This window comes from Meleagris gallopavo, chromosome 6 (assembly GCF_000146605.3).
Source record: "Meleagris gallopavo isolate NT-WF06-2002-E0010 breed Aviagen turkey brand Nicholas breeding stock chromosome 6, Turkey_5.1, whole genome shotgun sequence".
NCBI lineage: Eukaryota > Metazoa > Chordata > Aves > Galliformes > Phasianidae > Meleagris > Meleagris gallopavo.
In genome coordinates, this window is record NC_015016.2 from 1,000,596 (window position 1) to 1,015,786 (window position 15,191).

The 15,191-nt window shown below is 38.2% G+C and overlaps 1 protein-coding gene across 7 annotated transcripts in view; it reads left to right on the plus strand.

Moving 5' to 3' along the window:
• LOC100548490 (pituitary adenylate cyclase-activating polypeptide type I receptor) overlaps positions 1-15,191 on the plus strand; it is a 128,367-nt gene that overhangs the window by 103,928 nt on the left and 9,248 nt on the right. For 3 of the 7 annotated variants that reach the window (XM_010712231.1, XM_010712232.1, XM_010712233.1), the window contains exons 12-13: positions 242-311; positions 1,021-1,112. In XM_010712231.1, the coding sequence (XP_010710533.1) occupies positions 242-311; positions 1,021-1,112 (162 nt within the window). Of the gene's footprint in view, positions 1-241; positions 312-1,020; positions 1,113-12,168; positions 12,223-14,918; positions 15,003-15,191 lie in introns of all 7 variants that reach the window. The other 4 variants (XM_010712227.1, XM_010712228.1, XM_010712229.1 and 1 more) reach the window with 2 other exon arrangements.

Here is a 15,191-nt window from a genome sequence, read left to right on the forward strand (position 1 = left end):
AAAAGAACAGTATTTACTCTGTTTCAGATGAGTTGAGTAAAGGCTGTGAAAGAAAGCTTTAGCGGGGGCAGTCTATGAAACCTTTGAAACTAAATGAAGTAATATAGCTACAAAGCCAATATCCCACCTTCTGCCTTCTGCCCCCTTAAAAATGTTTGCAAGCTTATTTACTTCCGTGTTATGTCTTAATATTTTTATTTCCTTCTCTTTCCCCACCCCATTCCGCCATCGCTGACTGCAGCTGCTGGGACATGAATGACAACACTGCCTTGTGGTGGGTGATCAAGGGTCCCGTGGTTGGGTCAATCATGGTAAGTAGCACTTGGAGGAGGCTGGCTGCTCCAGATAGTAAATTAAATTGAGCACGAAATAAATATGGTTCATGGCAGCTAATGAGTTGTTTAGCTTACTGGACCTTGGTACCTGCTTCTGGGCATGCTAAGTTCCTATCCATACTACAGTGACAGTCTCAGCAAGGTCTCCATTGACTATTGTGGGATTATAAACAGACAGATGTCTACATCAGGTGCAGTGCTTCTCTTTTTAACAATTTGGACAACTGTCTAAAGCACAGTAACTTTCAGACACATTCGTTGGAACTGAACTAATAATACTGGGCATCTCCAAGCACTTGTAATCTTCATATAGAAAAGTAGGTAGAAAATTATACTGAAAGAGATGTTCAAGCAAACAACATAAAACCTTAAATTTCCTGTTTTTTTCTGGCCTTACGAAGCTGATTGGTGACAACCAAACCTGAATTGAAAGTTATAACTATAGTTATAACAACGTGAACCTATGAGAAAGAAGATGCTCAGGATGAGGTAAAAGAAAAAAAAGTTATGAAGAAAAACATTAAAAAAAAAAGACATTGGAGGTCATCTCATTGTGGAACAGATTCAGCCAAGTGGAGAGAAAGTAACAGAAGTCAGGAGTTTCAAGAAAGGGCTGACAGGAGTCTCATCTCAAGCCTGGAAAAGCGAATCATGGTCATCATGATGTCTTTTCTTTTTCCCCCAGATAAACTTTGTGCTTTTTATTGGCATCATTGTGATACTTGTGCAGAAACTCCAGTCACCTGACATTGGAGGCAATGAATCCAGCATTTATTTGTAAGTACAAATGAAGCAGTAATCAGCCGAGATTTATAATATACACATAGGAAAAAATAAAAAGTAAAAAAGACATTGGAGTTAATTTTTAAAAGAGTCACTCAATCTATTTGGCTGATTTAGAATTTTTTTAAATCCAAAGTTCACCAAAGTGCACTTCAACACTGCCTTTAATCTTCTGTAAAAAGCTTAGGGGAAAAAAAACAAAAACAAAAAACAGAAGAAAGCATAAATATTGGATTAAATAATACTACTTATTATTTACAGATCAGTCATCTGTAAATTAACATACTGACCAGGCATGAATATTATTACACTCACAGGACAGATTTTAGTGCTTCATATGTTCCGTAGGCACAGAGTTGACTGAAAGGAGTGAGATTTGGTGAAAAGATTTCAGGAACTGTAGTCTGGACTCTATTTTAGATCTCCTAAATTTGCTTATGCTCATGTCCATGTTTCTGGTAACTGAATCTGTTCCAATTAAGCTAAACGATTCCCCACTGAGAACTGGTTAAAAATGAAAAAGAAATCCTGAAAGTTTTCCATTGCAAGTTTTAGAACTGTATTAAAACTTGTTTTAAAGCTCACATCCTTTTCTTCTGCCTTATTATAGGATTGAGGTTGGCCATTTGAGGCAGTTTCTGTTTCTATATTGAGTGCATGTAGCCGTATACAAAATTATTTTGGATATCTAGTGAGTGGGGCAGCACTTTTTTTTTGTGGTGTTTTCATGGCTTCTCAGTCTGAACACCACAGAAATTTTCCATGCAGGTCTTCATGAGCTTGGGCATTTTCCTTAGACATAAGTGATATATTAAATTCATTCCTCAGATGTCTATTTTCAGAATTAGCACTCAGGAGGAAGAGTAGTGAATATGTTGTCTCCCATACGTTAGTTTCCCTGTGGTTTTCATGGAGACTTCCCATGTTGTGTGCTGCTGGGAGGTCAAACGCCAGACATTTAACTGTAATTATCACCCAAGATGTGCAGGGGCAATACTGATTAAGCACTGGGATAGGCTCCCCAGGGAGGTGGTTGAGTTATCATCTCTGAACGTGTTTAAAAGCAGTTTGCATGTGGTCCTCAGGGACATGATTTAGCACAGGGCTGTTAGAGTTAGGGTAGGATGGTTAGGTTGTGGTTGGACTTGAGGATCTTTAAGGTCTTTTCCAACCTGAGCAATTCTATGGTTCATAGATTAAGACTTGCTGACTGCATGTTTGGTATCTGCTGCACATCATGCACGTATGGAGCAAAGCATGCTGCAAACTCCCGCGATTTGATGAGATGATGAAACATCCTTATCATTCTTGATCAATATGGTGACTGATTTTTACTGAGATTTTTTTCCTATGTGTATAGTTAGCAACTGAAACCCAGAGAAAAACATCATATTTTCTGTTTCATTCGCTGCCATTATTTTTTCATATTTTTTTGCAACTTTATAAATGGGTGCGTGTAAATCGATCTTGCATTTATGTATGTGTTATGAAGTGGAGTGTTGTTTATCCAAACAGATCCAACAACAAAGGTATCACACAGAAATGCAGTGAATAAGTCTATGCAGATCTATGCCAGGCATACGTTTTATTTGTGCATGCATCTCCTCTGGAAAGGGAGGAGAAAAGGACAAGGACAGCTCATAGAATGGTTGTGTCACCATATTGAAATCTCTGCAGCATTTTAGACTGTCGTCCATAAATAAACATTTTCCATGTCCTATTTTGCTGTTCCATATTACTGACTGTTTAAAGCTCATTTTATTATCACTGAAATATGCAAAATACAGATCGAATATTTCCAGTCCTTTCCCAGTAGGCTGATAAACCCCAAACAAAATGCATGCTCATGGCTGTTTGTTTGAGCCTCTTCTCCTCATGCTGATAGGCTGTTTTATGAATACTTTTCTGTTCAAACCTGCCAAATGAAATGGGAATGTTTCCCCATTCTCATCTTGAAATCACAGGCATTATTTGCGTGGAGAAAAAGGCAAACAAATAGAACTTTGTAGTAAAGTTCTCTTTCCAGCAGTATCTGGCTGAACACTACAGGCTTCAACAGAATCACTATCTTTATAATGAAAAAAATCAGAAAGCATAGTTCAATTTCCCATTCAATTCATCCCATCAGACCAATCTCTTAATCCAGACCTTTATTTCACAGCATATTTAAGTACTTAGTTCACAAGACTGATGAGCTGTGGTTAAGGAAGTGTGCTCAGCCCATTTCTGAAGGTGATAGCACAGAAAAACTACAGCATAGCTGAAATTTGCTCTGATGTCCATCTTCCACTCATTGGAACAGCCTTGTAGCCAAGGCTTCCATCACCACGACTGAGCCCAAGCAACCAGGAGAGTGCTTTTCACTGGATCCACCTTCATGTCCAGCTGTAAAGAATTTAAACCTTCCGCTGTCGTTTAATTTACACCATCAGACCTTGCACTGGTGGAGGTGAAAGATGCTGAAACAAGCCCTCGCTTTTCCTGGCAAGAACAAGAAATTGAAATCTCACACGATGTTTGCAGTGATTATGTGCTCAGCAGGGAAGAACGAGGCACATAACAAAACGTTTTGCTGCAGCAGAATCTTTAGATGCTTCGGATTCAAAAGACTATGTTGAAGTTTGACTCCTGGCTCCCCACAAATTGCCCATAAATAGTCCATGATCAGATTATGAGCAAATGCAACAGTGGTTAGGAGCCTCCCTTGTTGTCTATTATACACCTGTAACTCAGGGACTTCGGCTTTCAAAAGCAAAGAAAGAAAAAGACTGAAAGAACACAATAATTCGGTTTTTTACTTCAGAGAAGATTAATTTTCTTCTTATATACGTGGCACATGCTTAGGTTCAGGCCCTCTCAGTGATCATTTTCTATGAGGAAAATCTGGATCCAGATCCATTTTATAAACGCTGTGGTCATAATTCTGCAAATGACTTAAGCGTGTATTTAACTTTACAAGCCTTAGGGATATGTTTAAATCCGAAGATTAATTATATATTGTTACCACTGTGCACTCCTAATTAAAAATTCCCACTACTGAAGTTAGCTGCGAGCTATGACAGGAACACAACAGAAGATCTCACTAACAGGGAACTCATGCTTAATTAATACAGTGTAGCCACCAGAGATGGCAAGCCTTGCTTTAAAAAATAATAATTTGTGTAATTCGCAGTGCTGTAATGAGCCCTTCATTCCCCTAAAAACTTGGTTTCTCTCTAAAAGCCTTCCTGATGATTATGATTATTACACATTACATTAGCCTTTGCCTTTAGGCTGACAAAAACTTGGAAACGTAGCGAATTCCTAATGATCTTCTGCAGCAGTCAGATGCTCTAGCAGTTGTAAACTTCCATGTGATATCAGCTTGTATGTTCAGTCATTCCTGAGCAGTCATGGCCATCCAATCCTCCATCACATGCCTTGCTCCCCTCGAGCTGCCTGCATGCTGCTGAGCCCATTTCAGACTGAACAGCTCAAAATGCGTCCGACTGTGGGAGAACTATAACTCAGTTCTTGTTTTTACTCAATTTCTTTCCTCCAGCCATGAATTCCAAGCAACGTTCATGTTTTCTCCCAGTAGTCAACAAGATGTTTTGGTTTTTTTGCCTTTCAATATTAGGAGTGAACAGACAGCCATAAAAAAGGGCATATCTTTTTATCTTGGACCATGTTCTGGTTTCAGTTAACCTTGTGTCAATCCTGAATAATTCCACCAAATTAAGCATCAAAACAAGCAACAGGTTTTTGTCTGAATTAGAAGGTCTGATATCCTCAGTTGCTTGAGAAATAAATAGTGACACTGTTTGTATTCCTTGTCAAATTAAACAACTATCTTCATAGTCCAGGTGGATTTCTGGCCCCATTTGGTAAATGGGGCATAAAGAATTTGAATTTACTATAGTTACAATCGTGTCATTGTTAATCCTGTAGTACAAGGATCTTGGCTTCATACCTGTATGCTCAACCAGGTAGATTTTACGTAGTGTTCTTCCATAGAGAAACACAGCCTGAATTTTAGCCATATCCAGTTGCATACTTTGTAAGTATTGTGAAGAAGTAGTAAACTATTTAGGGACACTGAAAGCTAAGAAGCATTGCATCAGATGTCAGTAAATCCAGTGTGCATTCACACTGGAAATACAGGGACTGGAAACACATAGTCACAACCTTACACAACCTAGCTGGCTTAATACATGGCGTGTCACATCAGCCCTTGTTGTATGCATAGATATTCAGTCCCCAAACCAGGATTTTAGGAGACAGTTAATAAGTGATTCTTCTTTTTTTTTACTGTGAGCCAACAGTGTGCAGTATGGTCTGACAGAATCTGCTTTCAAGCATCCTAGTTTCAATCAAATTGCTTTAAAGTACATTCACCTCCCTGAAAGCCATATTCCACTAGAAATGCCTACACAAATTTGAATCCAGGAGCAAATGCATACATCCAAATGCACAGCTGCATTGTTGAAACCTTCACCGTAGGCAGAAGATCCTCTAATGACATTGATACCATAAATTACCTTGCTGTAATTAAGTAGATATGCATGGTGTAGATGCATGCTGGAATAATCCTTAAGATTAAAAAGGCCCACACATTTCCATCAAGTCTTTGCTTATTTATTCATTTTCAAGTATCAAAGTACATTTGACCAGAAAAAAAAAAACTTATTTTTTTTCTTTCTTCTATTTTTGATCTTGAATAGTATAACCTGGGAGGGGGAAGCTTGTTTCTGCTTTTGCTTTAACAGATTCTTCATAAATTTTGTATCACATGTTGAAAACTCAATGAGAAAGAAAATAAATCCCACATATACCTAGCTAATTCAGGTCTACGTCATTCCTCCAATCAGCATCTTGCTGGAAAGAAAGGAGAAACATGGCATATATCATAGGTAGGTATGATTTTCCCTATGGTGCAACCTAGAGGGTTAGGGCAGGAGAAGCAATGTTGTAACACAAATGTTTTGGTAAACAACACTCCTCTGCAGTTCACCTACAAAGTCACTGGACACTCAATGATTCATTCTGCTACTGCTTTGTCTTGCTGCAAGTGCTCAGACTGCCGGCATTAACAGTTATTGACAGGCTCCTCATGGAAAGCAGTCTCACTTCTGACAAGAAAAGGGCAGGTGGTTGATGAATGGTATACTTGTTAGCAGGACAATTTAATTTCCTAACGTCAGGTATTATCAGTTGGGTGCTGGAATGCCCACTAACCCAGTCATGAAGAGGTCTCACGTCCCTCTGCTGACCCCTTTCTACCACAAGAAAATACAGTGGAAAACACAAACAGTGATCATTTGGTGTCAGTGCACGATCACCAGCAACCTCATTTTCATTCCTAAGAAATACGAGGAGTGCAGGTCTCCACTACTTGGATTCTTACTACCAACTCATGATGAATTTATTTAGCATTCTAGAGAAAATGGTCTCCTTCACAACTACTATACTTTTCACTGACATGTCCTACAAAAAACAATTATGTTGGGGGTTATTTTTCTTGTGTGTCTGTCTGAGGGGGGAAGTTGTCCTTGCTTTTTGTTTGTTAGGTTTTTTTAGAGGATGGGAATGTTCATTTGTGCCAAATCTTTCCAGGTAGAGATGTGAAAAAAAAGCAACTGAATCAATTCCTTAGGAATCTGAGAGGATGTAGGCTACAAATCATAACTAGCAAGAGTATAATTGCACAGGAATTTATTTATTTTCAGGTAAAGTAATTGAAAATTCTGCTCTGGTGGTCTACCTACAGATTGACTGTGGTCTCGAGAAGTATAAAGTCAATCAGCACAGAATATATTGTGTATTAATGCTTCTGTATTGCTCCTGTTGAACAGCTGAGGCCTAATGCATAGAAGTGGCTGCTTAAAATCCACCCAGGTGCCTGTGGCAATAGAGAACCTTAAACATTCATCTTCCCAGCCCCAAGGTTTTCTTTTCACCCAGTGTGCATCTTTTCCATTCTTACCATGCTGATGGGATCAGGCCTAAAAGTATATCCACCTTCAAAGAGGTTTTATTTCATACATCACTCAGCAGAGGGATGTTCCAGAAGAATTCAGTATTTTTAAAAGGAATTCCATCCATTTCCAGTGATACACAAACATTTTGCTGGAGGTTTGACAGGCTCTCATTTTGAAACCACTGAGCACAAAACTTGTTCCTTGTGGTTACAGGATCATCTGTGATGAACAGAAGGTTAAAAAATGCTCTGCTTTTGCTATTTCAAAACTTTAGAAGGGGGTTAGAGTGCAAGTCCATTGTGCCTTGGCCTGCACAGGAGACATCCATACAGTGGAAGCTGACAATTATTTTCTATTTTGAAATAGGAGTGGAAAAATAGGACAACTCTGTCTTTAAATACTGTTTAAATACTGTAAGGTATTTTTGCAGTTACTTTCATGGTTTCAGTGCATATGTGGACAGAGGAAACAATTCTGATTCACGCAGTTCACAAATTAGGTGAATATTTTGAAATCTGCTGAAGTTTCTTGCTTGCCATTTGTTAATTAGCAACTCAAAATTGCTATTTGACTTTATCATGCTTCTGTGGCAGTCTCAGAAAATGAATTTCTGTGTCCACAGACAGTCCTAAATGAGCAAAACTTTTTTATCCTATCTGTTACAAGAGCTAGCTAAGAAATTAGTGTTTGCATAATTAAAAAAATTCACAACCAGATGATCCTTCTCTAGGAGGATTAAGATGTGTAGGTCAGTGAGAGAGAGGACAGACGTTACTACATTTATTTCAACATTGTGGTACCTAAAATCTTGTAGCTTAGCAACCGTAGTTGGTGTGGAATGGCATTCAAGATAACTGAATGCTCAGACCAACATTATGTATGTGTTTGTGCCTTTTGACACATGTAAATATATGTCCTTATCTACACATGTGTTATTTAAAATTCCATATATATATATATATCCAAAATAGTTCCAGCATTGCTTTTTATAAGACCACAAATACTTAAGCAATGTGCACAATATAAAACTTCTTACTTTCATAAGAAACCAACTACACAGACTAAATCTCTATAAATTTAGCCATCTATTTAAGTCACTAATTAGCAAAACTAAGGTAGGCTTCCTAAAGAAAATGATGTACAGATCTCAAATGTGTTTCTAAAGTTACTGTACTTCACCAAGGTGATTAATGTAATTCTGATCTGCATTGATAAATTTCAGTTGTCACTGAGGTCAGTGAGAAGTGAGTATTCATTCAAAGAGAATGCCCAGCACTAAAGGCAACATGTCTTCATGAATTGCCATCAAAAAGCAATGTGTCTTCATAAAATGCCATCAATCTGAGTGCAGTTATGTTCTCTATCAGAGTATTTTATTCTCTAGGGATGATATTCTCAGTTATTCTGGAGATTCAGATAATTTTCCAAAAATTTCCGAGCTGAGTTGATGTCCCTTCAAATCCCTACAGTTCCATGATTCTGTGACTTAGGAGAATCCAGACATGACAAAAAAAGGCTCTTTTCCCTCTCCCTTCTGCACTGCTCGTAACTATGATAGTTGTTATGAAGGCATTGTGAGGCTGGAAGGAAGAAACTTGGAATTTTTCTTGTTCCAGATTTGCACCTTTGTTTCTTGGAACTGGCTATTTAGTGTAAAGGTGAAAGGGAGAATGGAAGCAGCTGGCCATGCCATGGCTGTTACAAGACTGCAGAGAATGGGGAATAATTCTGACATCTCTGATCCTGAACGTGCTTTCAATTTATGTCAAAGCTTGATGAACAACAGCATCCATGGTTTTCCATTCACTCTTTGCTACCATTCACAAAAGGAGTTTGAATTTCCCTCAGTGTCTCTGCTACTCCTTACCATTGATTTCTTGTGTCACTTTAGCAACTAACATGCTTTCATATTCTTTGGTTTATGGTTTGTGGACATATCCTAGCCAGGACGTAGTCCCTTAGTGCCTGAGATGTGGAAGGGACAAAAAGAACATTGCAGACAGTGAAGAGGGTTTTTTTTTGTTTTATTTTGTTTTAATCTGAAAGAGTGAACTTCTCATGAGGCTTCTGTGAGTGATGTTGTTCATAATAGTAATTATCTGGTGGTAACTGGGTTACTGGTTAATTGTACAGAACAAATTCTTGCCATAGAGAGTACAAGCACTCAAAGGCTCAGGTTACGATGGCTTAATGCTGAATTCAGTCTTAAACTGGTTTAAGAAAATGTATTTTACCTATGATTGGGTTGTACATATGTCTTAGATCCTAGTCTTACTATTCCAGCTGCTGTGCACCAGTGTCATTACAGAGAGAGCTTCCAAACTGTGATTCATCTTACACATGAGATTGTTTGGGTAATCGAAAGGTAATCAAAAATCTGCAAGGCCAAGCCTTTTCAACCAAGGTTTTGTTTTCTTTTTTCATTAAGGATGGTTAAGGAGATAGGCTGAAACTTGGATCATTTCCCATAGGAATAGTCGATGGTGAGCAAGGCAGGTGAGGCACTACAACGTCACTGAAGCTACAGAGTACAAATTATATAAACTCGATGTAGTCACCTCAATGCTGAGCTCTGCCAACTGACCAGGCTAAGATCTGTCTGTAATGCTTGAATGTCCGCTTCTGTCAATTTGAGACAAGAAATGCATTGCAGATTTTACTTGTTTCCTTGGTTTAAAGACAACGAGGCATAAACTAATCAGATTCTCAGATATTTACTGGCTGGATGTGGGCATGCATAGTCATAATTTAAAAATGCAAACCTAAATTCAAGACAGATTATTTAAGTATCTTGCTTGGTGTGGTACATTTTTCTCACTAAACATGCTATGTTTAGTGAAGTTATGTTAATGCATGTCCATCAAAATTGTTCCATCATGCATGACATTAGACAAGGTTCTAGAGCCAGTGAGTTTGTGGAAATATGGTCTGCAGAATTAAAATAGAAGGATCAGAGCTTGTAACTTTGAAGTTACGGATTATTTAAAGTCTATTTCTGATGAAAATATTCTATTCTTTAGTACCAAATTTCTTCTCTAGAGCACAGCTAAACGTTAAGCTTTATCTCTTCACTATCTGAGCTCTGTGCATGACAGTTACTTTTTCCATCCTTATACAACCACCAATAGATGTTAGCAAAGTCAAGAATGAGCAGGGTAGAGTAGATGTTTGGCACTCTTTGACCACTCCATTTCATCTTCAAGATTCAGTTCTGGACAAAAGTCAGAATTATTGGCCAAGAAGTTCCAGTTTCAGTTCCTTGTTTAACATCTCTTTTCAACTGCATCTCTGGTCTGCAGTCAGTAATCCAGCCCCATTCTCTGGAGAGGTGACAGTAGTTTCCTCACAGACGTGCCATTTCCATGTCATTTTTTTGTTGTAATTGCCACACTGGCTTTCAGTTACAGTGATTGTATCTAGTTTCGGTGGAACTTTTTTTCTCCACATTTTCTTTATGTATGGGAGTTTTGAAATCCATTGAACGATCTTGTGAGAATTTCTGCATGTCTTAGTTTTCATCTTGAAGCATAGAACCAAAAAGCAAAAATCTTCTTTATGTTCCTCCAAATCACTGGGGAAAAAGAAGAAAAATTTACTGAGCTGTTTAAGACACCCTGCTCAGAACAGAAAAGAGAAAGGAAACTGACTTCCCTGATGTTAAACAAAAGGAAGATCCCTCAAAGAGTAAGAGACCAAGAAGCCAGATTAAAAAAAAAATAATAAAAATCTACATCCATTATGGTCAACTGATTTCAACTGATTTATCTGGACAGAGAGTGTAAAGGAGATGTAATACTTTGCCTTCTTTATCCAAACTTGTTTCCAGATAGTTCCCATGAGTCAGAAGATGACCCTAGAGTATGTCAGATCCCTTAGAGATGTCAGGAGTTAGTTTTTCAGTTTAATGGTTTTAGTAATAAGTGGATCCATATGTAAATAGACTGAGATCTTCAAAACGTGACTGGACTTGGACTTTTGGACTTGTTTTCAATTGTAGAGCTTTATTCAGAGCAGTCAGTAGAAATCTGCCCAGTTCATTAAGAATGCCACTGATTACAACTCCTTTTGTTATAGACAAGATGTTTAAATTAGGCCTGACAAATCGGGCTCTATGGTCTGTTTCTCACCATGGACTGCAAATTGAGCACAGGATGACAAAGTTAGGGGGCAGATATCTATAATGTAAGCTTCAAAAGTTAGACGAGATGAGACTAAAGAGCAGTGTTACAGAGGAGCACCAGTGCTATTCATTCTCTATCTGGATGAGGGTTGTGGATGAGTCCTCTTGCATGCTGTGTCTCTGCTGCAAGGAGAAATTGCACAGCCTTTGTTTTCTGCCCTCATCCAATCTGTACATTCAGGATTTCTCTAAAGGTAGATTTTTGTTTTGGACTAGCTGCAAAAATTCATTAACTATCAAGTAGCAATTGAAAAAAAATCCAAGAAAATATTAAGCATGAATATTAGATGGCAGGGTTGCTTTTTTTGTTGTTTTTCTATTTTCTCTACCATACAAAATTTCTACTTTAATTTTGGTTAATTTTGTACTGCATTTTCGGTACTTTATTTCACTGATTTGTTTCTGCATTCCTTTCCTACTACTACACCTTGTGTTTTTTTTCTTTTTCAATGCCCAGAGTGCTAATCCTATCTGTAGTGAGGTTATGGAGAAGTGTTTGAACAGGGTGCACAAAGGTTCTTAATGAGACACAGTTTTAATTTCTGTGTTTATTCTATTTTCCCAAGGGCTTTACCTTCAGCATATTCAGAGAAAAGCCACAAACTGCCATTCCCCATGTGTTATTAATGACCTAAACCCAGAACCCTGATTTTTCATTATGTAGCAACAAAGCCTTGGTTTAAATGAATAATTGTTCCTCTGAATCAGCATTCTCATGTTAGCTCTCTTAAGCACCCCTGAGAAACCTGCAAAGCCTTGACTGAATTGCAGCAACCTCAAATTTGTATACGGTCTCATCTCCATTAACAGCAGCAGGGTGTTCAGTCTGACAAGATGGTCTTCAGCCACATCGTGCATCACTCATTTCATCCCGGGAATGTTTAACATTTTCTTTCCCCTTCCACCCTAGCACCCTCCCTCTTCCTCCCAGATGCAGCTGCAGTCCATGCACAGGACACATGCGGTGAGACTCAGCTTGTTTGCCTTTAGCTGTCTAAAGTCTCGTATTTAATCTAAGCAGTCTAGTTGTTGTCTATGGTCAAACTGGGAGAACCAGGGCACCTCCATAAGACAATGCATCCTGTATGTCTTAGACACCTCTGTTGCATAGGTCAACCTGACCTCTGGAACTGCTCAATTCTTTCTGTGATTGAGTGAGATAAAGGAGGTGGTTCAAATCCTTCTTAGTCACATGTAGTTAGATGTGACCAGTTCCATTATGTCTATGCCTACAGAGATCTGAGAATCTTGCCCTAATTTGTCTAATGTTTTGATTTCTGTAGTCTCATGTATATTAATTTTTCTCTTATTTTGCTAATTTTTTTCTCCTTTTCTTTCTGTTTCCTCACTCCTCTGTCTCTTCCCTCTTTTTTCCCTTTCTTTCCATCAGTGTTTCAACTTTGCTTAAAAATAAAGAAATAATAGAACAGTTAAAAGTGGAGGGAAAAAAAAGAGGAAAACTTCTGTCAGTTCTGCATCCTAAAGATTTTGGGTGACTTTTTAATCTCGGACAACATGGAGATGATTCAAAATGAATTAGATAGGAATTAGAAAGCAACACTAACAGCCTGCTAAACTACTAGTGTTTTCCTAAACAGGTAGTTTTCCATTATGAGCCCACATGTGAATTTAACCTCATTGGCAGTAGAGTAGTAGTTATTTACAGAATCAAGTCTTACCTTTTGGTAATTGCATCAGAAAAACAAATGCTGTCAAGGTAGTTATACTCACTGTGATGAAAATCAAACCTTGCCATGTAAAACAGGGCATAATCAATAAAGGAACAGGTCTTAATCAATGGAGATTTTTTTGTTCCAGATTACCTCTGCCACTCAAGAATGTCATTGAAGAAAACATTCCACTACAGCAGCCCATGACTGAGAAGCTCTTAGGTGGTCATAGTTGTTTTGATAAAACAGATTGGTTTTTTATCAGATGAGGTGATCCAAAAATGAGACTATCAAAATCCATCGTCACTTTTGGAAGTCTCCACCATAGTAAAGAGAAACTTTCTCTAAAACTGTCATCCTAGCTTTCAATCAGTCTTAAATATCAATTAATGCACAGCTCAGTACAAGATAGCAGAAATGCAGAACTTTATCACAGATGTGATTTTGTAGAAGGAACAGTCTTTTTTGTGTTTACCTTTTCAACCTTATCCAACAAAAGAGATTCTTTTAGCAGATTGAAACACAATTATTTTTTTCTGTCTGCTGAATCCTTGCGTTCCACAATACTGTACTTTTTTTTCCAGCTCTTAAGCTATGATATCTAATAATAATGTCAGTTGTTGATTACCCCAAAGGAAAAACAAAACCAAATCCAAAAATCTCCATTAAATGGAAATTACTTAAAAGTGTTGACAGTAGAGCGAAGCTTAAATTGTTTTCAGTTTGTTTTATTTCATGGTTCAACTTATAAAGTGCTTTTTCCATCTATGTCTGAGTGAACACAAATCTTAGAGCATGCATATTAGCAGAGCAACAAAAACAGAGTTTGGTTTATCTGAATAAAGATAGATGCTTGCCTTGTAGGCAGAGTATCTGTTATAATCAATGGAGATTTAGTCAGGGCAGTTATTGGACTTTGTCCCATCCTAAAGTGAACGTGCAGAATAGGGCAGATATATCCTGACCAACAAGTGTGTACTTCTCTCTTGACTACATATGATGATTCTCCCTTTGATAATTCTCCGTGGAACAACAATGTTGAATTCACCTAGACATCCAACCTTCCTTGAGGTGAATTCTACCAAAGCAACCGTAGATTGAGAACAAAACAAAACAAGCAAGAAAAATGCCCCTGTCAATAACAAATTCCCATTTTCAATTCTCGTGGTTTTTAGTCTGTCGTAATAGCTGGGAAATATCTCTCCCTCACATCCTTCACAGTGTTTTCCCATGCTGTTTCAAGATTACCCTTCTTAGTAGTTGAGTCAGATTAGCTTCTATCTGGCTAATTTTAAATGTGAACATTCCATATTCCATAGTAGCCTTTTCTAGAGTGCAGCATGCTAGGATCACAGTCCTGGTCCACATTGTGTGAGCCTGCTGCTTTTATCACCCCAACTCTCTTAGTGTGTGAGACAAAAATAAGTGGTATCTCTGAGTCAGCAATGAGACAGTTTGCATCCTGAGCTCATAGGTCAAGAAAGCTGGGCAAAGAAGTGCTGTGATGCCCTCAGCTAGGTGTCTTAAAAAAGAGATTCATACCACCATGAGTACCTACGTGTGAAAATGAAGAGCAGCTGATCCAATTTCGCCTTAGATTAGTTCCCATCCTACAAGTTTATGTTATATTTTAATGTTCTCCACAAGCGTGCAGTCAACTTTCATTTAATATATTGTTCTGTTACCCTCTGTACACTACCGGACTGCAAAGGCTGTGTGTATTTTGGACGTGTAACACTGCCCGCCTGCCTCCAGGTTGTTCCATCTTTGATTTGTCTGTGAGTCAGCGCATCTCAATTGCCAGTGCATTTTATTTTTCACATTGATTTGTTTCTTTTTTGCTTCAGTCAAGCAGCTGGTTTGTGCTGTAATTCCATCCTGTCGTGTCCGCTTTCCATCTTTGTGATTTGTCTCATGAAATATGTTGAAAGTGACCTACCTTGGCCTGTTCACAATATGCTGAAAAAAATGCTAATCTTGTCATATTTAGCAGCTGCGTTCAGAAATGCTACTGTAAGCCTAAGAGGGCTAACCAGCACTCTTGCAAGATGTCAGAACTATCAACCATTACCCTGTAAGTGTACTCAATCCTGTGACATTACTGTGTTTGTATGACGCATGTTGCAAGTAAATGATTTGATATGAGCAGAGTGGTAGTAACTGGAGAGCAAGCACTCCTTTTGGTTCTTGTTGCATGTAGAATTTTTTGTTACTCTGTGCTTTTGCTGATGCACCATGATCAAGGATTTAAGGCTTTTTTTTT